Source organism: Mesoplodon bidens (assembly GCF_964165515.1).
Source record: "Mesoplodon bidens genome assembly, chromosome: 14".
In the NCBI taxonomy this organism is placed as follows: domain Eukaryota; kingdom Metazoa; phylum Chordata; class Mammalia; order Artiodactyla; family Ziphiidae; genus Mesoplodon; species Mesoplodon bidens.
In genome coordinates, this window is record NC_138170.1 from 1486692 (window position 1) to 1508942 (window position 22251).

Genomic DNA, 22251 nt, shown 5'->3' on the forward strand with positions numbered 1-22251 from the left:
TTTATATAAAAATTCCAGAGCAGTGACTGCATCTGAGAATATCTGTTGCCTGAAGGATGAAATAAAATTCATGTTAGTGTCATATTCTTTTATCACCACCTTTTTTTCCCCTCAAATTAATACTTACAAAGTGCCATGTTGCCACCTGGAATTTAGTGTTGCAGAGAAGAATGAGATCATGCCATTTCACAGCCATCAATTTGGTAAAAACACAAAGGTCTTGGAAAACCAAGTATTGGAAATGAAAAGTGATGGGTGGGAGTGTCACCAGGTTCACCCAACTTAGAGAGTGACTGGCACTCGCTGAGACAGCTGAAGATGGGTCTTCTGACTCTGGAGCTCAAGCTCTCAGCAGCTCTCCTCTTCACTACTGGAGGACGGGGTCTGCCTGGAGTGGGCAGGAGCTTCTCTGACTTGCTCATCTCTTTTCTGCAGGTTCGGGCCCTAGTAGCTGACTTTTCCATCATTTTCTCCATCCTGCTGTTCTGTGGAATTGATGCCTGTTTTGGCCTGGCAACCCCCAAGCTGCTCGTGCCCAGCGTCATCAAGGTTTGCCCAGGGCCCCTGCTCTGTGCATTCTCTCCTCCTGCCCACCAGCTGCAGATCCTTTCCCCTCTATGCTGATCAAATTTGTATGTGTTCAGCCAAATGACCACGTGGGTTCTCTGTATGCTCCACCCTTCCCACACGGCCTGCTAGGGGCGGTCCTTTAAGATAGTGGTTTCCTCAAACCACATATATCCACGATGAACTCCTGCTGTGTAGCCACAGGATGGGGAAGGTGCTGGAATCTACTCTCCAGCCCAGCTGAAGCCCCTTGATTTCCACTTACAGGTTTACAATTCCCTCACTCATGGCAGTCTACAAGTTGGGCCATCTTCTGAAAATGATCCTTTAAAACAGTGATCCTCGGGAGTTCCCTGGTGGCCTAGTGGTTAGGATTCTGGGCGTTCACTGTCATGGTTCATTCCCTGGTCGGGGAACTGAGATCCCGCAAGCCACGTGGCGAGGCCAAAAACAAAAAACAGCAACAAAAAAACCAAAACAGTGATCCTCAAAGTGTGGTCCCCAGACCAGCATCTCGCCCTCATCTGGGAACTTGTTAGAAATGCAAATTATCAGCCCTACTCGAAACCCATGGAATCAGAAAGTCTGGGAGTGGGGTTCAGGGCTTTGAATTTAACAAGCCCTCCAGGAGATTCTGGGGCCTGCTTAAGTTTGGGAGCCACTGCTTCAGAATTTCCCATTAGTCTAGAGTTGGTGCCATTTGCTTGTAGCTCCGCTTGAGCCCAGCTCCCTCACAAGGAGCTCCACCCGTCTAAACTGGACCGGGAGGTATAGGTTCTAGAATTGACCCTCCCTGCCTTTGAGGGCTTGACCTTTGCAATATTATTTCAGCTTAAACATCTCATAAAACTCATGTTGGCCTTGAAATTTAAAGTCCTTCTTTCTCTGAAGTAAACAAAAGATAAACTTCAGCCCAGCTCCTGCACAGATAATCCTTTATTCTTAATACGCAAGTCTAAATTAATGTTTGGTGTTTTACAGACAATTCTGTGACCTCCCCAGACAGATGACTCAGAGAAGAGGCAGAAAGCACCAGGCACTGGGCCCATCATTTTCTTTTTTCTTGCTGTTGGGCCTCATTTCCATTTCTTGTTAACATCTTTTGCAATTAGTGACCACAAGCTCTCTACCAACGCCCCCTGACTTGGCACCTCCCTGTTTCCCAAACAAGCCCATGGCGGCTGCAACAAACCATCTCCTTTGTTCTGTAGACACCACACCCTTCCCAAGTCTGTGCCTCCGGGGTCTCTTTAAAGTTGCAGGTGCCTAATGCCTTTAAGGGGTAAGATTGCACTTGAAAAGTACCCCAGGGGTGGGAATAGTGGGAAGTTTGGGAGAGCGGGCTAGACAACAAGTGCACCCGGACAAGGGAGAGAGAAAAGGGCCTTCTCCTTTGCTCTGCTCAGCCCACGCGGCCTGATCGAGGCTGGTTCGTGGCCCCCTTCGGGAAGAACCCGTGGTGGGTGTACCTGGTAAGCATCCTGCCCGCCCTGCTGGTGACCATCCTGATCTTCATGGACCAGCAGATCACGGCCGTCATAGTCAACCGGAAGGAGAACAAGCTGAGGGTAAGGCTGCTGCTAGGAGGAGGGGCACAGTCTCTTTCTTTCCACAGAGTCAGAAGGAAGGAAGGAGGGAGGAGGTGTTTCTTTCAACATGTTGGGCCATTTGTGAAGCAAAATATGAGGGCAGAAGACTGGAGTTCTGGGGCTGGGGAGAATGTGACCTCCAGATGTGGGTAAGGCCAGAAGGGCCGGCGGGGAGGCTCCGAGGACCAGGACCAAGCCCAGGATGGGCCACTGGGCACGGCGCCTTGCTTCTCCCAAAGTGACCCTCCCGCTCTATCTCCTGACAGTGAACTTGGGAGTCTGAACAGATCCTAACAAGGGGATTTTGACCCAGAACCATAAGGCAGAGGAGCATCTGTAGCCTTCCTGGCCCCGCCAACTGTCCTCCCTGCCTCTGAGTCTGAGGAGACTCAGACTACTCTCTCCCCCATCCCAACCTGGGTCACTCTCGGCCTGCTCTAGGCCTGCCCCACCTGGGACCCCTCATGAGGGAATTATAGAGATACTGGGCTGCTGGGTAGGAGACCTTCTTCCCAAGGACCCAAACCCAGAGCCTCTCCAAGCCTGAAGACCCCTCTCCTCCCTTACCTGCATCAGTTCCCTGGTTCACCAAACCCTGGGGTTGGTTTGGTGAGGCTTGACCACCTCAGGGTGGCAGTCCTCTCCGGGTGCTGTATAGAAGCCCACGGGGAGCCCTCAAAACATGTTCCACAAAACGGCTGCCTTGGGAGAGTTCTGTCTCCCCCACCCAACCCCAACAGGTGGTTGGGAACAGGCTCCCTAGACAGCTTCCTCCCTCCCACTGCCCCTGCAGAAGGCTGCTGGCTACCATCTGGACCTGTTCTGGGTGGGCATCCTCATGGCTCTCTGCTCCTTCATGGGGCTCCCCTGGTACGTGGCTGCCACAGTCATCTCCATTGCCCACATCGACAGCCTCAAGATGGAGACGGAGACCAGCGCCCCTGGGGAGCAGCCGCAGTTCCTGGGGGTCAGGTAGGTGGTGGTCAGGGCCTGAGGACCACCTGGGCAGGAGTGGTCAGATTGGGGGCAGTGGGGAGAGAAAGCAGGTCTTTCTTACCATCAAGGTATTTGGGTGACTAGGGCCCCTTCTCTCACAACCCAGGAACCACAGGGACAGGAGTGATATCCCTGAGCGGGGGAAGAGGGAGACAAAACGTCAGTTTTAAGTGGTGCTTTGTTCTTAATAGATTCCAGTGAGTACAGCCCGGCCCCTATACATGCCCTCACCTCTCACCTGTACAGGCTGCTCAAGGGTCCCCACAGAGCCCCTTCGGACCTCACTCTTTGTCTCCTCTTCAAGACTCCCTAGCCATGCCGTCCCCCAAATCCCCCAAAGCAGGGTTCGGGTCCTGCTCAATCTCCATTCCTCCAGAAAGCCTTTCCAGGACCACTCCCACGCCCTGGGCTGTGGCCCATGGCCTGTCACTGCCGTTCCTTCACTCGCCCCTCCTCTCACGCGCATGTTTCAGGCAGGGAAGTGCATCGTCCACCCCTTCGGACCTCTGGGGTGAGCCCACATCAGACCCTGGCATTCTCATACACGGCTGTCCTAAGAGCTTCTCCTCACTACCTCGGAATTCCTGGGCTGCCCAGCCGGCCCTGAGCAAGGTTCCTATGGTCAGGCCAGGGTCCCCTCCCCAACCCCTGAGCCCCAGATGGCTGGGCCTGAGCAATCTGCCCCAGAGCCCCAAGCTCTGGACTTGTGCCTGGACTTGTGCCTGGGTGTGAGCACTCCAGAAAACATACCTGCCCTCCGGCCCCTGATACCTGCTCTGAGAGCAGCCGGGCCCCCTTCCCCTAAATCCTCATCTGTCGTGCCCTACAAGCGTGGGATCTTATTATAATCAAAGGGCAGGGATAATAAGCACTTCATATCCCACTTCATCCTCACAACAACCCCTGAGGTGCGTGCCATTAGTCATATTCTACTAATGCTGAAGACATTTGGGGCCTTGCCTGATGCCACACAGCTAGTAAGTGGCAGAGGCAGGATTCAACCCAAGTCGGTCTGGCTCAGGCACCCCCTGTTAGCCACTGCACCGGATAACCTCCTGAGCACCCCTACAAATGCCCTCACCTCAGTCGGATTCCCTCTCTTCCCATGTGCCGGGCAGCTGGTCCTCAGGTCACTGGTTTACTCTCTGGAATGGGGCAGCAAGGCAGAGGCCAGAGCCTCGGACACACCCTTCAGGTGCCCACAGAGGGCTGGAATGGTCATGGAGCATCTCCCAATCCACCCTGACCATGTGTTCTTTTCTGCCAGGGAACAGAGAGTGACCGGCACCATTGTCTTCATCCTGACAGGGATCTCTGTCTTCCTGGCTCCCATCCTGCAGGTGAGGCTCCGCACCCTCTGCTAGGGCCCTGTCCACCTGAGAAGGCACTGATCCGATGCCCCAGAGCGGGAAACAGCCTCCCCACAAGGCCCCTAAAAAGGCAGGATCCTATCAGGCCAGACATGTTTCACCATTCTTACTGTTTTCTGTAATGTTGCATCATTTATCATCAGCAGCAGGCCATCCTCACTGCTCCTTCCCGCCCCTCCCACGGCCCACCGTCACCTTTCCGAAGGACCCTTCCCACAGACATTTCTGCCAATTTCCATCCTTGCTTAAATCAGTAGCGTCTCAAGCTGGTTGTGTTTCCATGTTGTGGTTTATGGCTTCCTTGCTCACCTACTTTCTGAAGTTTAAGACTTGCACAGAGGAGGGAGGCTTCTGTCCTTGTTCTTGGGGCCTGTTTTCTGCTCCTCTGTTGCATGTCTTGGGTGCATAGGTGACTTTTTCCCACACTGTTTGAAGCCCCTCTTGCTCATGTCCTTCCAGATCAGCCGGAAGACATGATAGCAATGGGGTGTGAGCACGGGTCCCCCAGAAAGGCTTTCCAGTCCAGCCACTCACCTGTTGTTTTACGCCGCTCTGGGTGCCACAGCAAAAGGCCACAAGCTGGCTGGCTGGCTTACACAATAGACATTTATGTTCTACAAGTAGATCATGGTCTTTCCTCATGTGTGCATGTCTGTGTCCTATGTAATGTGTCCCGTGTCTCTTCTTATAAGAACCAGTTGTGTTGAATTAGGATTCATCCATATGACTTAATTCTACCTTAATTACCTCTTTAAAGGACCCATCTCCAAATTCAGTCACATTCTGAGGTACTAGAGGGTAAGACTTTAACATATGAAGTTGCCTGGGTGGGGGTGTGGGAGTTGGTTAAGGCGCAATGGCTCTTTGGCAGCCTCTCTGCAAAAGTAGACATTCCCTGGCCATTTAAAATACTCTTTTAAATAAACAAAATGCCTGCCCCCACCCTGTATGCAATCTGTTTCCTGCAAAATGGAAACATCCGTTAAAAAAATACCCAACTTCAAACCTGTTTGGTTGTGCCCAGCACCAGTTCTCAAGCCAGAAATATTTTCCATTGTAAACAAGTCAATTAACATCATGGTTCTTTAGTCTTTGTGAATTAGCTTGAAAAAAGATATTCAAAGGGAAAAATAGATGCAAAACATTGGGTGACTACAACTTACCTTAATTCGAGAAAGGAAAGCCTTCTGAAGGCATTAAGGGAAAGGGCCAATGACAGATCATGACACGGAGTCTTAACACTGTGCTACCAGGGAAGTCCCCTGCTGCAGTTTTCAGCACAAATGTTGTAGCTTCCAAGCTGTAGACTGTATTTCTGTATTAATTTATGCATCTTATAAAAACAAATGGCGGGGACTTCCCTGGTGGTGCAGTGGTTAAGAATCCACCTGCCAATGCAGGGGACACGTGTTCGAGCCCTGGTCTGCGAAGATCCCACATGCCGCGGAGCAACTAAGCCCGTGTGCCACAACTACTGAAGCCCGCATGCCTAGAGCCCATGCTCCACAGCAAGAGAAGCCACACCAATGAAAAGCCCAAGCACTGCAATGAGGAGTAGCCCCCACTCACCTCAACTAGAGAAAGCCCGCCTGCAGCAACGAAGACCCAAAGCAGCCAAAACTAAATAAATTATTCTTTTTTTAAATGGGGGAATTCCCTGTCAGTCCAGTGGTTAGTTAGGACTTGGCACTTTCACTGCAGTGGCCCCGGTTTGATCCCTGGTCAGGGAACTAAGATCCTGTAAGTCTCCCAGCACAGCCAAAAAAAACCTAAATGGGCTCTATAAATAGGATAATATGCCAGATATGGGGAAATATTCATTATTGCTTTGGCTGTAATGAAAAAGTTTTTATGGGGTTTATTATAGCTCCAAGTGCTCTGATACAACTTAATCCAGGTCTGAATTCTTAGATTTAATTCCAGAATTTATTTCCAATCAAGAAAATTTTCCATAAAACTTGTTTAACTTTTTTCAACTGTAAGTTTGCCTAGTTCTGTCAAATTAGGCATAGCCAAGTACTAGACTCATAGAGAACTTACATTAGAGAGCTGTCTACCCAAGACCATACTTTAGTTGAAATTTTTAATTCTTCTTTATGTAGCCAACAGAAGAGAGGTCCCCCTGATGCTACAAATTTAGGGGGTGCAAGTTGGATCCTAGTTACTAGTGGTTTTATTTTTATTAATTTTTCTATGTCACTTATTAACTTCACCTATTTTTGTACCAGTTCCGCCAGTAGAGTTCTATTCCAGGGCTTCTCAAATTTTAATGTGTATTCAGAACTAGAACAAAAAATTTTACAATTTGTATGGGAACACAAAAGACGCCGAATAGCCAAAGCAATCTTGAGAAAGAAAAGCAGAGCTGGAGGAATCAGGCTCCCGGACTTCAGACCATACTACAAAGCTACAGTAATCAAGACAGTATGGTACTGGCACAAAAACAGAAATATAGATCAATGGAACAGGATAGAAAGCCCAGAGATAAACCCACACACATATGGTCACCTTATCTTTGACAAAGGAGGCAAGAATATACAGTGGAGAAAAGACAGCCTCTTCAATAAGTGGTGCTGGGAAAACTGGACAGCTACATGTAAAAGAATGAAACACACAAAAATAAACTCAAAATGGATCAAAGACCTAAATGTAAGGCCAGACACTATCAAACCCTTAGAGGAAAACACAGGCAGAACACCCTATGACTTAAATCACAGCAAGATCCTTTTTGACCCACCTCCTAGAGAAATGGAAATAAAAACAAAATTTAAAAAATGGGACCTAATGAAACTTAAAAGCTTTTGCACAGCAAAGGAAACCATAAACAAGATGAAAAGACAACCCTCAGAATGGGAGAAAATATTTGCAAATGAAGCAACTGACAAAGGACTCATCTCCAAAATTTACAAGCGGCTCATGTAGCTCAATATCAAAAAAACCAAACAACCCAGTCCAAAAATGGGCAGAAGACCTAAATAGACATTTCTCCAAAGAAGATACACAGATTGCCAACAAACACATGAAAGAATGCTCAACATTGCTAATCATCAGAGAAATGCAAATCAAAACTACAATGAGATATCACCTCACACCAGTCAGAAGGGCAATCATCAAAAAAATCTACGAACAATAAATGCTGGAGAGGATGTGGAGAAAAGGGAAACCTCTTGCACTGTTGGTGGGAATGTAAATTGATACAGCCACTATGGAGAACAGTACGGAGGTTCCTTAGAAACTAAAAATAGCACTACCATATGACCCAGCAATCCCACTACTGGGCATATACCCTGAGAAAACCATAATTCAAAAAGAGTCATGTACCACGATGTTCATTGCAGCTCTATTTACAATAGCCAGGACATGGAAGCAACCTAAGTGTCCATCGACAGATGAATGGATAAAGAAGATGTGGCACATATATACAATGGAATATTACTCAGCGATAAAAAGAAATGAAATTGAGTTATTTGTAGTGAGGTGGATGGACCTAGAGTCTGCCATACAGAGTGAAGTCAGAAAGAGAAACACAAATACCGTATGCTAACACATATATATGGAATCTAAGAAAAAAAAAAGGTCATGAAGAACCCAGGGGCAAGACAGGAATAAAGACGCAGACCTACTAGAGAATGGACCTGAGGACACGGGGAGGGGGAAGGATAAGCTGGGACAAAGTGAGAGAGTGTAAAATAGAGAGCTAGTGGGAAGCAGTCACATAGCACTGGGAGATCAGCTCGGTGCTTTGTGACCTGCTAGAAGGGTGGGATAGGGAGGGTGGGAGGGAGACAAAAGAGGGAGGAGATATGGGGATATACGTGTATGTATAACTGATTCACTTTGTTATAAAGCAGAAACTAACACCATTGTAAAGCAATTATACTCCAATAAAAACGTTAAAAAAATTTAATGTGTATTAAAAATCACCTGGGAATCTTGTTAAATGAAGATACTGACTCAGTAGGTCTGGGGGGGGGCGCCAAATTCTGCATTAAAAAAAAAACATTAATTTATTTATTTGGCTGTGCCAGGTCTTAATTGCGGCACTCGGGATGTTTAGTTGAAGCACGCAGGATCTAGTTCCCTGACCAGGGATCAAACCTGGGCCCCCTGCATTGGGAGCATGCAGTCTTAACCATTGGACCACCAGGGAGGTCCCCCAAATTCTGCATTTTTAACAAACTCACCAATGGTACCAAATTATGCCGGTCCAAAGATCACACTTTGAGCAGCAAGGAACAAAATTACCCCCCCCTCCGTATCAATGGATGGTTAGACTGATATTAGATACAGTGATGTTTGTTAGAGGATCAGTGATAACGTTGCCGGAAGGGGGACCCCTTCCAGGGCCCAAGAGTGGGCTCTTGTCTAACACGCGGAGATGAATTGTCTGAGGAGACACACATGCTGACAAAACAAGAGACTTGATTGGGAAGGGGCGCCCGGGCCGAGAGCAGCGGGGGAACTGCTCTGCCACATAAAGTCTCGGGTTTTATGGCGATTGGGTTACTTTCCGGGTTCTCTCTGGCCAATCATTCTGACTCAGGGAACTTCTTGGTGGCGCGCCCATCACTCAGCCAAGATGATTCCAGTGAGGATTCTGGGAGATTGGTAGGACATAGGGATTGGTGTCTCCTCTCTCCTTTGAACTTTCCCGAATTCTTCCTGTTGGTGGTAGCTTATTAGTTCCTCGTTCCTTACCAGGACCTCCTGTCGTAAGATGACTCACGTGAGTGGATGCTATCTTGCCTGGCCAGGGCGGGCGGCTTCGCTCAGTGTTTCCCCTAACAATAGTCTTCAGTCCTTCCATCACCAATTTTCAAATATTTGGTTATCTTGCCAAACGAGGGCACTGAGGGATGCAGTGACCATGTATCTGATGGGCGGCATAAATGGCTGACACACTCAGTTCTGCAGATTCTCAGTTCATCCCAAGCCCCAAAGGTTTTTTGTTTCCTTTTTTTGCCTGCAACTCACCACAGCTCATTAAGACTGTGGGTTACTGTATTCTGCCTCAGAGGAAGTCCTGACCATGTGGAAGTGCCCCCTCTGGTCCCCATGTTGTTCTCATGATCTCAGCCTCAAATTATATGGGAAGGCTGTGATGTCCTTATGTTTGTAGGGCTGTGATCCTTGTTCATTGCTTTAGCAGGAGGTATAAAGCTGACACCAGAGGCACCTTTTTGCCACTTGACTGTGTCACTAATATTTGAAAAGGGCCTTTCCCTGGAGATCCAAGAAAGATTTGCACCAATTAATCTAGAATTCTAGATCACAGCACTATCACTTGTGATGTCATGGGCCATTAGGATTTTCTGAGAAAGCTGCTTCAGCCTGGAAATGACAAGACTGGAGACAATTTCCTAGGCTTGATAATGAAGAGACTTGATAATCAGTCACTGGTAACTATAAACTGAGACAACTCAGTTTGATGTGGTTTTCACACTCATTAGGGTAAAAGGGAGGTTTTAAGCCATCTTAAATTTGTGTTGTTACAGATTATAGCTTGGTCTTTTTTAAAAATTAATTAATTAATTAATTAATTTTTGGCTGCGTCGTGTCTTCGTTGCTGCGTGTGGGCTTTCTCTAGTTGTGGCGAGCAGGGGCTGCTCTGTTGCAGTGAGCAGGCTTCCGTAGTTGTGGCTCGTGGGCTCTAGAGTGCAGGCTCAGTAGTTGTGGCACAGGGGCTCAGTTGCTCTGCGGCATGTGGGATCTTCCCAGACCAGGGCTCGAACCCGCGTTCCCTACATTGGCAGGGATTGGATTCTTAACCACTGCGCCACCAGGGAAGCCCCTATAGCTTAGTCTTTTAAGATTTTATTTCTCTGTTAATTGCTCCCACGCTTTGAGGCTGATTAGTACAGATTTTTTTTCAGATAATTTTCCCATTATAGGTTATTACAAGATATCAAATATTGTTCCCTGTGTTATACTGTGAATCCTTGTTGTTTATTGCATATATAATAGTGCGTATCTGTGAATCCCATATTCCTAAGTTATTCCTCCCCCTCCCTCCCTCCTTTGGTAACCATAATTTCTTTTCTTTGTGAGTCTGTTTCTGTTTTGTTTTGCTTTTTTAAAAGTAGATTTATTTATTTACTTATTTATTTGGTTGCACCGGGTCTTAATCACAGCAGGCATGCTCTTTATTTTTATTTTTTGAATATGAATTTTTTAAAATAAATTTATTTATTTATTTATTTATGGCTGCGTTTGCTCTTCATTGTTGTGCGCGGGCTTTCTCTAGTCGTGGTGAGCGAGGGCTACTCTTTGTTGCAGTGCACCCGCTTCTCATTGTGGTGGCTTCTCTTGTTGCGGAGCATGGGCTCTAGGCTTGTGGGCTTCAGTAGTTGTGGCTCGCGAGCTCTAGAGCACAGGCTCAGTAGTTGTGGCATATGGGCTTAGTTGCTCCGTGGCATGTGGGATCTTCCAGGCCCAGGGCGCAAACATGTCCCCTGCATTGACAGGCGGATTCTTAACCACTGCGCCACCAGGGAAGTCCCAGGTGCTCTTTAGTTGCAGCTCACAGGCTCCTTAGTTGCAGCTCGCCAGCTCCTTATTTGTGGCTTGTGAACTCTTAGTTGCAGCATGCATGCAGGATCTAGTTCCCTGACCAGGGATCAAACCCGGGCCCCCTGCATTGGGAGCGTGGAGTCTTAACCACTGTACCACCAGGGAAGTCCCTGTTTCTATTTTGTATAAAGATTCATTTGTATGATTTTTTAGATAACACATATGTGATATCATAAAATATTTGTCTTTCTCTGTCTGACTTAGTATGATATTCTCTAGGTCCATCCATTTTGCTGCAAATGGCAATATTTCATTTTTTATGGCTGTGTAATAGAATAATATTCCATTTTGTATATACATATATATCTTATTAAAACAATAGTCTGTTGATGGATTGAAATTTTTACCTTATTTCATAATTAGGCAAAAAATTCATCAGCCATGTACAAATGGAATGACGCAATGGGCCCAGATGTCCTTTCTTTAAATTCAAGTGTTGTAGTTTAAGGTTTATAGCATATGGGTCCAAATCATGCTTTGTGTTTAAAAAATGAACACAGCCTAATTTATTTTAAACGACAGGTTATTGATTTGTTTGGATTTGCCAACATTCTTAAATGCCTTCTAAAAGTTGGACACAGTACGTTGTGTTCTCGCAAGTGTTCAGCACAGCTGCCCTGGGAGCAAGCAGAGCAGCCTTGCTCGCAGTGCTGAGCCACGGGTGCAGGTGAAGGGAAGGGTGAAAGAAGCAAAGACTCAGCTTGGAGAGACATTGCTCAGGCGTCTTCTAAGGAGTCACAGTATGAGCGACATGACCCAACTTTTGAAAAAGCCAACAAACTACCTGTGAGCATGATGGGAAGGAGAGATACCCACCAAACCATCAGCAGTTGGTTGTCAGCCAGTAGGGGTTACTTCATACACTTCTGTTGATTCTTTTTTACCTGATCGTATATGGTGCACGAGGTTTGTTCATCAGCAGGTGCTCCCCACTCATTAGTAGGTCAGCTCATCAAAGGTCCCCAGCCCCCTGCAAGCTGAGCAATGTAGTTTGCGGGGTGGGGGGTGGGCCCTTAGCTGGCACTGGAGGTGGGAAGGGGCTGGCAGGAATGAGCAGTCTGTGGGGAATTGCCATGTTCCAGAAGGTATATCTTCAGCCAGACCACATGGCTTCTGCAGGGCCTAAAGGGGGGTGGGGGTGGGGACCAGGCTGGGAGAGCAGCTGTCCACTGGGCTAGAGAAGAGGGCAGGAGTGCCCCAGAGACCATCTCCTTCCCCAGTGACACTCTGGCTCCATATCTGCTAACAGATGCTTCATTCCTCCAAACATCCAGCTCTTTCACCCCTTGGAGAAAGCCGAGGCTGGCCAGGCTGCTTCTGTGGCTCAGCAGTCACCCTGAACAGGGTGGCCCGTAGCCTGCCTTGGGCAGAGGCCCAGTCCAGAGCTCGGCTTCCCTCTCGTTTCAGTGCATCCCTTTGCCGGTGCTGTATGGAGTCTTCCTCTACATGGGTGTGGCCTCCCTGAATGGCATCCAGGTAAGCCTCTCCCCTTAGGTCCTCTAATCCTCATTTTACAGATGAGGAAACTGAGGCTCAGAATTCAAAACCCAGATCGAGCTGACTCCTATGAGCATTTCACTACACCTCTCTCTTCTCCAAGGCAATTTGCACAGAAGAAAACATTTTGTTTTGTTTTGTTCTTTATTTACCGTGATACACCAGATGTCTTGGATAGCTTGTGTTGCTGTTAAGTTGCATTTTCCTTGAATGTGGGCAATGTTTACTGGGGCCAGTGCCAGGGCTGAGCCCTCACCAAGGGCTCAGCACTCCCCCACCATAAGATCTCATTATACATCCTCCGAGACCTCCAGTCCCCTTCCTTTGCATCCTTAAGGCCTGACCAGGGGCTCCCCTCTATGAGACCCCACTGCAGCACCCATTTCACCAGACCCGAGCGCCCAGCGGGGCCACCAGGTCCCCATGGCCTGGCTGAGCCTTCCTCCGTCCTCACCAGTTCTGGGATCGCTGCAAACTCTTCCTGATGCCGGCCAAGCACCAGCCGGACCATGCCTTCCTGCGGCACGTGCCCCTGCGCCGGATCCACCTCTTCACCCTGGTGCAGATACTGTGCTTGGCTGTGCTCTGGATCCTCAAGTCTACGGTGGCCGCCATCATCTTCCCAGTCATGGTAAGATGAGTGCAGTCTTCCCCCTCGTGTTCAGCAGGTTCAGGTGGGGAAGGTGTCCAGGGGGAGACCCACCCTAGCCTTCTCCTCCACAGTGGCCTGATTCTCTCGGGGTCACAAAGGCAGACACAGATCAAGATTCGGGTTGTGACTCCAGGCCAAGTAGAGCTGGGGTGGGGGATGTGTGTGGTGGAATGGAGAGGAGAGACGGGGAGGGAAGTTGTATGTGGTGGGTGGATGCTGTAGTGACAGCCCACACGCCCGCCTCCACCCAGCTCAGGTCAGGGCGGCTCAGTGAGAATGCAAAAGCCAACCAACTTTCCCAACTCTGGGGTGCGATGGAGAAGCTGGGCAAATTCAACAAGGAGACTGAGTTCCCCACTGCCAAAATTCAAACCAAGTGCGGAAGCAGATCTACACTAAATATAATTTTTCACCCTTCAATATAACTGAATTTGAAAAGATAAATGGGGGGATGGGATGGGGAGAGCTAGAAATAGAGATTTAGAACTTCAGAGTCCAATGTCATTAACATGTCATTGTCTGGAGAAGCTGGAGCAAGTACGTGAGCATTCTTCGACTATTCTTGAAATTGTGGGTAAGTTTGAAAGTATTCCAAAATTAAAAGTGAAAAGAAGAAAAGCCAACAACATGTTGCATCTGACACCTGGATCGCCCATGGAGGGCAGTGGCCTCTGCCCCTGCTGGGGTGTGGGGAATGGGAGCGGGGACTGTGGGCTAATGTTTGGGGGAAGCCCTAGGTGGGCCCTAAAGCCTGCAGGGCTGGATTAGGGACCAAAGTGAGGACACGGAGTAGGATTTGAAATATCCTGGCAGGGTTCTGAGTCAGTGATTCTTGACCCTGGCTGCTCATAAGAGTCACTTGGGAGCTTTTTAAAAGCACATGCACCCAGGCCTCAGCCCAAATCAATGAACTCAGAATCTCTTAGAGAAACCCAGGGATTGGTATTTATAGTATGTCTACAGGTAAGCATAAATGTTCAGCCAAGGCTGAGAACCACCACTCCAGGGAAAGTGAAATGGACCCTCCCCAACAGTGCCCTCATGGGTTTCAGAGGTGAGGAGGGGAAAGGATCGTCACAATTGGCATGTGCTGAGCGCTATTTCCCTTAGTCCACACCTTTCCTAAAGAACTACCATTTTACAGACTGGAAAACTGAGGCTCAGAGAGCATGTGTGAGTGAGTCAAGTCACACAACCAGGAAGGTGCTGAGCCTAGATTCACACCTTCCCCATGTTGATATTTTTAATTTACGTGCAGGAAAAGTGACCCTGCTGTTCTGTGAGTTTTGAAAAAACACAGAGCAGCGATTCCGCCACCATAGTCATGATACAGAACAGCTCCATCACCGCTAAATTCTGTGTTGTCCCTATGTAGACAGCCCTTCTCCCTACCCCAGTCCCTAGCAACCATGCTCTGTTTTCAGAGCCAGGAATTTTAAAAACCAGGACTGACCAACTCCTGAGCTCTGCTTGCTCCCAAGACACAGGGTCAGTGAGGACCCAGTGTTAAATCCGGCTGGATGGTTTTCTCCCTGACCTCATCTAATGGCTGGTTCTTGGTGGTGAAAGGACAATATTCATAACTAGCTACTTGGACCCATTGCATCTATTAAAAGTCAGTGTTTAATCTTCTCCAAAGAGCACATGTTTTGCCTTTGTTTATCCTGAACAGAACAAACTTTCTAGACTTTGCTTTAAAAATTCTAGATATGCCGGTATACTTTATTCAGTTTGTTAGCAGAGAGATTGGCAGCTCTCAGAAATGGGGGCATGGGGACACTTGGTCTCAAAGTGTAATCCCTGAATCAGTGGCATCAACATCTCCTGGCAATCTTGTTACAGATGCAAATCTCAGGCCCCATCCCAGACCTTCTGAGTCAGAAACTTACCCAGCACCTAGCAGTGTGGGTATTAACAGCCTGCCAGGTGATCTGATCTAAGCTCAAGTCTGAGAACCACTAATTTAAAGAATAACTGTAGTTCTCCACCCATGGTCCCCATCTGGCTCCCCACCACAGCTGTCACAGGCTCTGTGCCTTTGGGTCGCTGGTAGGCATCGCCACTCAACTGAGGAGAGGCTGGATGACAGGAACCAAGATGGGTGGGAGGTGAACAATGGTTTGGGGGAGCTTTGAGAATGTTCCAAAGATACCAGAAAAAGTCCCTGAACATAGCTGACTGAGGGAGGGAAAAAAATTGTGCCCCAGTTTGGGGCCCTGAGCCCACGGTTTTCTCTGAACTCTCACCACAGATCCTGGGCCTCATCATCGTTCGAAGGCTTCTGGACCTCATCTTCTCCCAGCATGATTTGGCCTGGATTGACAACATCCTTCCAGAGAAGGAGAAAAAGGAGGCAGATAAGAAGAAAAGGAAAGGGGCCCATGAGCACAGTGACGAGGAGGTGGGGAGGATGTGAGGCCTGGGCTGATGGGAGGGATCAAGACACCCTCCCCCCACCTCTGCCAGGGCCGGGGTGGGGAGGCTTCTCAGGTAGCCAGGAGCGATTGCCTGGGCCCCGTGTCAGTCTGGTGTGCTGAGATCGTGTCTATTCATGTGAATACCCTCAGGGTAGGCCAGAGTGAAGAGCCCTCTCATCCAGGAAAAAGTCAGTTGGCCATGCCTATTTTCCCCCATTCCTGTGGGCTCTTGGGGCCATTACAGCAGCAGTGTAGGTCCCTGAGGGGACAGGGCAGAAGACTCAGCCCCGTCATGGAGGAGGCTATGAGGACTGACCTCCAAAGAACACAGCAGGCCCAGGGGGAGGGGCCTAGTAGGGACTCGTGAGTAGACTGGACTCCTGGGCAAGTGGGAGGACTGGGGACAAGCCTTGCTTGGGCCTGTCCACAGGGTCCTGGGCAGAGAGGTGGGGGAAGACGCACGTGGCCTCCTGAAAGGAGGGTGACTACATTCCCCAGATGCCTGGGGCCTCTCAGTCTCAGTTGCCCCATCTGCCCCTCTCCTCTCCCGTGCTTCCTCCCCGTCTCACCCCAAAACACTCAGGGAGTCAACAGACAAGAAGCCAGTCCAGAACTTACAGTAAATCACAAAATGTTCGTGAAAAAGATTGTCTAGTTCAAGTGTTCATGACAGATGATGAAACTGTCCCCCAAAAGGGAAGTGACTCACCCGAGATGGACGTACAGGCTACATGTCTAGGAGGGAACTGAGGAAACCATATTCCGACTGTGAATCCAATCATTTCCAACACGCTAAGCCGCCCATGCCCTTCCTAACAGCATGCCTGGCTCCCAGTCTCCCAGTTTGACCCAAACCCACATCCCTGCCTCCACCGTGAGCTCTTCTCCAAGCAATCTTGCCTTTTGCAGATCAAAGCTGCTCACAGGCAAGCCCTTGCTGACTGACTGGTGACGATTAAACCATCTTCTGATGGTAGTGATAGGCCAAAAGTCCCCTGGCCCTTAATTACTGTCCTCTTCCCAGAACGTAAGAGGCCCATCATCCCCATTCACATGTTTTTCATTGATGAGTTTTTTTGGCCGCGCTGCCACAGCTTGCAGGATCTCAGTTCCCTGACCAGGGAATTGAACCCGGGCCACAGCAGTGAAAGCCCAGAATCCTAACCATAAGGCCACCAGGGAACGCCCCCTTCTTGATGATTTAGATGATTTGCAAAGTTAGGTTCTGAGAACAAAGAAACTGAGAGTCTAAGTGCCTTTTAAAGACAAGTATTATTCTTTCACTGATTCATTCGATAAATATATGGGTGGCTACCACATGCCAGGAACTATTTCAGGGGTGGGAAAAAGCATCTCTGGTTTATATGATATATTTGATGGAAAAACCGGATTCAATTTACATAAACTCATTTTATACACGTCTTCAGCTATTGTGTGAGGTTCACTCCCAAGTGACTGGTTTCCCCGACAGTTGAGACTCTTCTGATGTGTAACATTCCTGCAAGAGTCTGTCCTTTCTAGTGTCCTCAGCGGGCCCCAGGGTAACTGCAGCACCCACTGTCTAGTCTGGATATGAGGAGGATGGTGGTTTGCACACTGTGGACGCATGTATTTTCCATCTTGGCAAGAAAGCCAACACTGTGGTATTGGTGGAATTTATCAGCTTTTCCCACCGTTTCTCTCCAGCCCCAGTTCCCTCCTCCCTCAGTTATAAAGATTCCCATGGAAAGTGTCCAATCAGATCCCCAAAACGGTATCCACTGCGTTGCCAGTAAGTAAAACACATGGTGTCTCTCCCTTCCTACTTACTACTAATCCTCCACCTCTTCCTCAAGGAACTTTCATCTCTAACTCAGATCTATTGGTCTTAGATACTAAAGGACTCCTGTGCTAGGCAGAGTTCAAAAAGACCTGGGCTACAAGAACTGGCACTCCAACCATATGGAAGCCCCAAATCAAACCATGTAGACTTCAGCGATCGATCTTCATTAGTTTAGGCAAAGCCCCTCTTTCCCTCCTTACCCCTAGTGCCCTCAGATGCCTGTGGCACCACCTTGCCCCCTCCTGCATGACCTGCTGAGCCTCTCGTGTCTGCCAGTGGTTGTTGAAATGATTGAGAGCTCAAAGCCAAGCTGAGTTGTCCCCTTTAGGAAAACAAGTAGCATCACACTGGGATTATAAATTAGTCAAGGTCCTAGTGGTTGGGCTGTGATTCTGTATGAATCACAAGCACCTTCCACATGTTGACAGGGAACCTGCCTGGGAAGGATCAGATGTGGCTTATGAAGATCTTGGGGGATTTTATTGCTGCCTTTACCCGCTTCCAGCCTCAGCTTCCTATTGGTGGATAGTCTTGTCATCAAGAGAACACAGTCTATCCTGGGAGTAGTCTGAAAGATGCCAACACGGGTCCTGACCCTGGTGCTCCTAAGGGCTTGCCACTTTCCCCAAAGGCCCATACTGGGGATCCTGCCAGCCCCAACAAGGGCCCTTCGAGGAAGGGCTTCCCATTACATTCTCCTCCAGAAGTACCTCTTCCTTTTGAATTTCTCACGCCCTTCCCCCTTCTCATGTGTATAACCTTCATCGCCTTTCTTCAGTCTTCCCTGGCCCTTGCCATGCCTCCCGCCCACCTCTGGGTGAAGGAATAATTGAACCAGGAGCCACCTATCTCTGTGAGGCCCCTGTACTCCTCTTGTGTAGTACTGGCCACGGGCTTAGAGAACAGAAAGGAGAAGACATGGGTGAGGGAGGCACTAGAGAAAGAGGGTATTCTCCAGAATAGCTCTCAAAGCTGCTCCACATCTGACACTTTAATTTTCCTGCCAGGACAAAGATCTTCCAGTTGGAGTTACTCACTCTGATTCTTCCTTCAGTGATTCAGAACTCGACCGAAGGTAACAGCCATGAGATAAGACTCTCTGAGTGTTAGATAAGAGCCTAAGCAATGGCTTTGAAAGCGGAGGGACTAGGATTTCCCGGGCTAACCAGTGTCTCAGTGAAAGGCCTTTGCTGGTCCACCACAGGACACAAAGGCACAGAGCTGATTACTGAGTGTCAAGTAACAAATCTGTCCTCTTATTGACATAACACGATTACAACACACAAAGGTACTGAACTTTAGAAAAGGAAATTATTACAAAATATTAAGTAGAAGGAAAATTGAAAGTAAATATTGAAAAAGGAAAACAGAAACTAGACGTGACTTAAGTATATATTATTAAAAGCCAGGATGGATGAACTCTAAAGATCAAAACACCAAGCACTCAAATACTCTGTGGAGTAAAATAACAGCATGGTTAATATGCAAAGGTCAGAAAGGGTATCAAGGAAAGCTAACTAAGTATCAGTGATCAAGTGGAGATAAAAACAGTCAAGAAAGGATTCAAGGCCCAGGTTCCAGGAACTCCCATGCCAACCATGTGTTTCCTTGCTGTTCTTAATGAGAAGCCACCCTCAAAAAAGGTGGGACTACTTGATGACTGAAAACAAGGGGGGATCAAAAACGGAAAAGAGGGATTCAGAGGCAAGAAAGTCTGCCTCAGCCATTACTAGGGAGGATGGTGGGGGCAGTCCCACTCCTACAGTGTGCCCTAAGCTGGACAAGAATCACTGAGCTACATCCGACAGTAAAAGCACGGGCTATCCCAAGACTAGAGGTAGCTGGCTCCAGACGGAGATGGGACTCACCTGAGAGATTTTAGGAAACATGTATAGGATCTTCTGAGTTATATGTCAAAGCTGTTATCACATTGCCAGGATGAGAAGAGATTTATCACCAGTATACTAAGCCTCCCTAAGCAGCAGGCCCAAGACTCCTGTGTCGCATGTCCAAATGACACCTCTGCTTGCCTTCTCATCCCACCTCCCCAGTCAGGGCTCCTATGCCCTTAATGCCACAGATCTTTATAAATAAATGTGTTAAGAGAAAAGCACTGTCTATATTATTTTCATTTTAAGGTAGCCTACACACAATTAAATCTCTAATTGCTCTAATTTCAGTTAATGGAGAGAGAATTTGGTCCAGGACAGGACACTTCCAAAAACCTGTTAAAGTACACAAAGCAGGGGACAAGGTCGGAAATGCAGAAAATTTCATAACTAGTGATGGCACCTCCCAACTATGCTGGTGTTTTACTGAATCTATGAAAGTACATAGAAGTAAAGACAACTAAATAGCAGGATTCCATTTCAGTGAGGAAAAAACTCAGCAACATGATCTAGTTTAACAAAGATTAAGCATCCATGATCTACCAGGCATGATGCTTAACCTCTGGGAATATAGAAAGACAGGCATGTGTACCACATGCCAAGAACGGAGCACACATAAGAGAAAGGACAGGTATCTAAGGGAGGAATCTGCCTTACCCAGAGAATCTGGGGACAATAAATAGGAGTCTTCCAAATGTACAGAGTAAAAGAAAAACGAGAGAAAAGAAGGCACTGCAGGTATTGAGAAAAGGCCTGAAATATCACACAGACACAGGGCAAAGAACCCAGGATGGACGGGGCAAAGAGCAAGCAGGCAGAAGTTTGAGCAAAGAAGGCCCTTGTCTCGCCAGGCTAAGGAGCTTGAATTCTCTCCTTTGAACAGTGGGGAACCACAGTCAGGTTCACGCTCCAAAAAGTTCACTTTGGCAGCAGTGTGATAAATGGGTTGGAAAAGGGTGAGGCCAGTCATTGTGACAACGGAAGGCCAAGCAGATAGGATACTGCTAGTTCCTGTGACGTGTTAAGAGCTCAAAAGCAAAGACAGAACTATTTGCACTAGCACCCCGTTCTGGGGGATAAGCGTTAAAGAACACCAGATCCCGGATAAAGCGTCTGCCCTCTTCTCTTTCTCATTCAGCATCACCCTGCACTTCAAAATCTCCTGTCCAGCTTCACCGGCCTTCAGCTACTCACAGAGCCCAGTCTTCATGGTGCCACAGGTGAAGATAGAGATGGAGCCAGACTGTGACTTCACAGACATGGAAAGACATGGAAGAGAAGTGGACAGCGAGACCACCCTCTAGGAGGACGGACGGGGCACAGAGTGAGGGCCTGGTTTAGTCTTCACTGTGAGGGTCTGGGCCAAAACCCTTCACTTTTCCAAACCCGTTTCCTTATTTGCCAAACAGAGGGAGTCATTCTGCTTGATAGAAAACTGGACAGCTGCTGATGAAAAGTACTACCTACGTGCAAAGTTCTCTACTTCCCTCTGTAGTTATGAAAATAACTAAAGCTAAATGTTACACCTTATTTTAAAATGCAGTCCAGCATAGAAATTATAACATTTCTCTTGAGATGAAAAAATGCTTTCTCTCAAAACTGTAGCTAAGATAAAGGGGCACTAGTCAATTTTTATTTAAAACAAATATCAGTTAAGTTTTTTTTTTAAGCTGAGATTTTAAATTATCTAGATGGTCTTAAAACAACTTAAAATGCTCATACTTTAATAGACCAAGGTTGGAAAATTTGTTTCGCAATTTTGCATATTAAAAAATGCTAAAAAGGACCTCTTATCTCTCCATCCAATTCAGTTTTCTAAGGGTCAAATGACAAGTTTGAACTATCTGCATTACGAGCCTTGTTCCAGCACAGAAGTGTGACTGGGCTTTTCCAGATTGAAAGCTATTTCTGAAAGTCTGGTCATGAAAGAACCAACATGTTGGAGTGGATATTTTAAAAACAAAATAGTTCCTGTTAAAATGAAATCTCAAATCACATGGCAAATCAACAAAATGATCCTTTAAATTAGTATCACTGGTTTTTCAAGCCCAGAATCACATTTCATTACGCATTTGGGTAGGTCTTTCCTGCAAGTTTTCAATGGCCTGATTCCCAAAGTCAAACTTGCATTCACATTAATATTGCATATTAGGCAGGGCTCATGTGAAATTTTGGAAGACTAAAACTCTGTAATACTAGTCAGACTAGTACTTTAAAGGAATAATTAGAAACAAATAGGGGAGATTTAAAACCCGTTAAGAGTGAAGCAAACTCTTTTCCTCATGAAACTTAAGATCAGCCTTCTTATCTTCAAGTCACATTTAACAAACACCAACCATGTTTATTTACCACCTACTGTGTGCCTGATAGCCACAATGCATCTGACATTTACCTTCTCCAAAACTGTGGATTTGAATCTGGAGTAAATCACTTCGGTTAAGGTTACCACATTTACTCAAGATGACAAATGCAGGTGCTTTTTCCTTATCCCTTTCTATTTTTTAAAGACAAATGACACTAGATCATTAACCACCTTGAGTACAGGGACAGTTCATTGCCTCGGTAATCCCCAGAGCCAGTACAGTGCCTGGTCCATAGAAAGCTCTCAGCGTTTATTAAATTAAATCTCAGAACTCCCTTCCAAGGATACTGCCATGAGGTCTAACGCTCCACCACTTCTACTGAGGGCAGCAGAATTACTTAGCTGCTCACTAATCCAGAACCATTGCCTGAGCTTAAGTATAAATTCTTTGTCTTCACCTGCACCAATTTGGGGAGAGCTAACAATCTACCCTTAACATTTCAGTTTTAAAAACTGGCTGATTTCCAATAGCATTTTGTCCAAATTGAATTGTAGAAATGTTGTGGATTCAGGAGTAAAT

General features: G+C 47.3%; 1 protein-coding gene across 2 annotated transcripts in view; it reads left to right on the forward strand.

Annotated features, from left to right (window-relative positions):
* The window catches only part of SLC4A5 (solute carrier family 4 member 5), a 95148-nt gene extending 74048 nt beyond the window's left edge, over window positions 1-21100 (forward strand). Inside the window, exons 17-26 of one of the 2 annotated variants that reach the window (XM_081254325.1) lie at window positions 436-549; window positions 1974-2135; window positions 2950-3128; window positions 4420-4492; window positions 12500-12568; window positions 13047-13220; window positions 15493-15642; window positions 18488-18555; window positions 20508-20693; window positions 20779-21100. In XM_081254325.1, the coding sequence (XP_081110451.1) occupies window positions 436-549; window positions 1974-2135; window positions 2950-3128; window positions 4420-4492; window positions 12500-12568; window positions 13047-13220; window positions 15493-15642; window positions 18488-18555; window positions 20508-20673 (1155 nt within the window). In that variant the 3' untranslated portion in view covers window positions 20674-20693; window positions 20779-21100. Of the gene's footprint in view, window positions 1-435; window positions 550-1973; window positions 2136-2949; window positions 3129-4419; window positions 4493-12499; window positions 12569-13046; window positions 13221-15492; window positions 15643-18487; window positions 18556-20507 lie in introns of both variants that reach the window. The other variant, XM_081254324.1, reaches the window with a different exon arrangement.
* Window positions 21101-22251: the final 1151 nt, after the last annotated feature.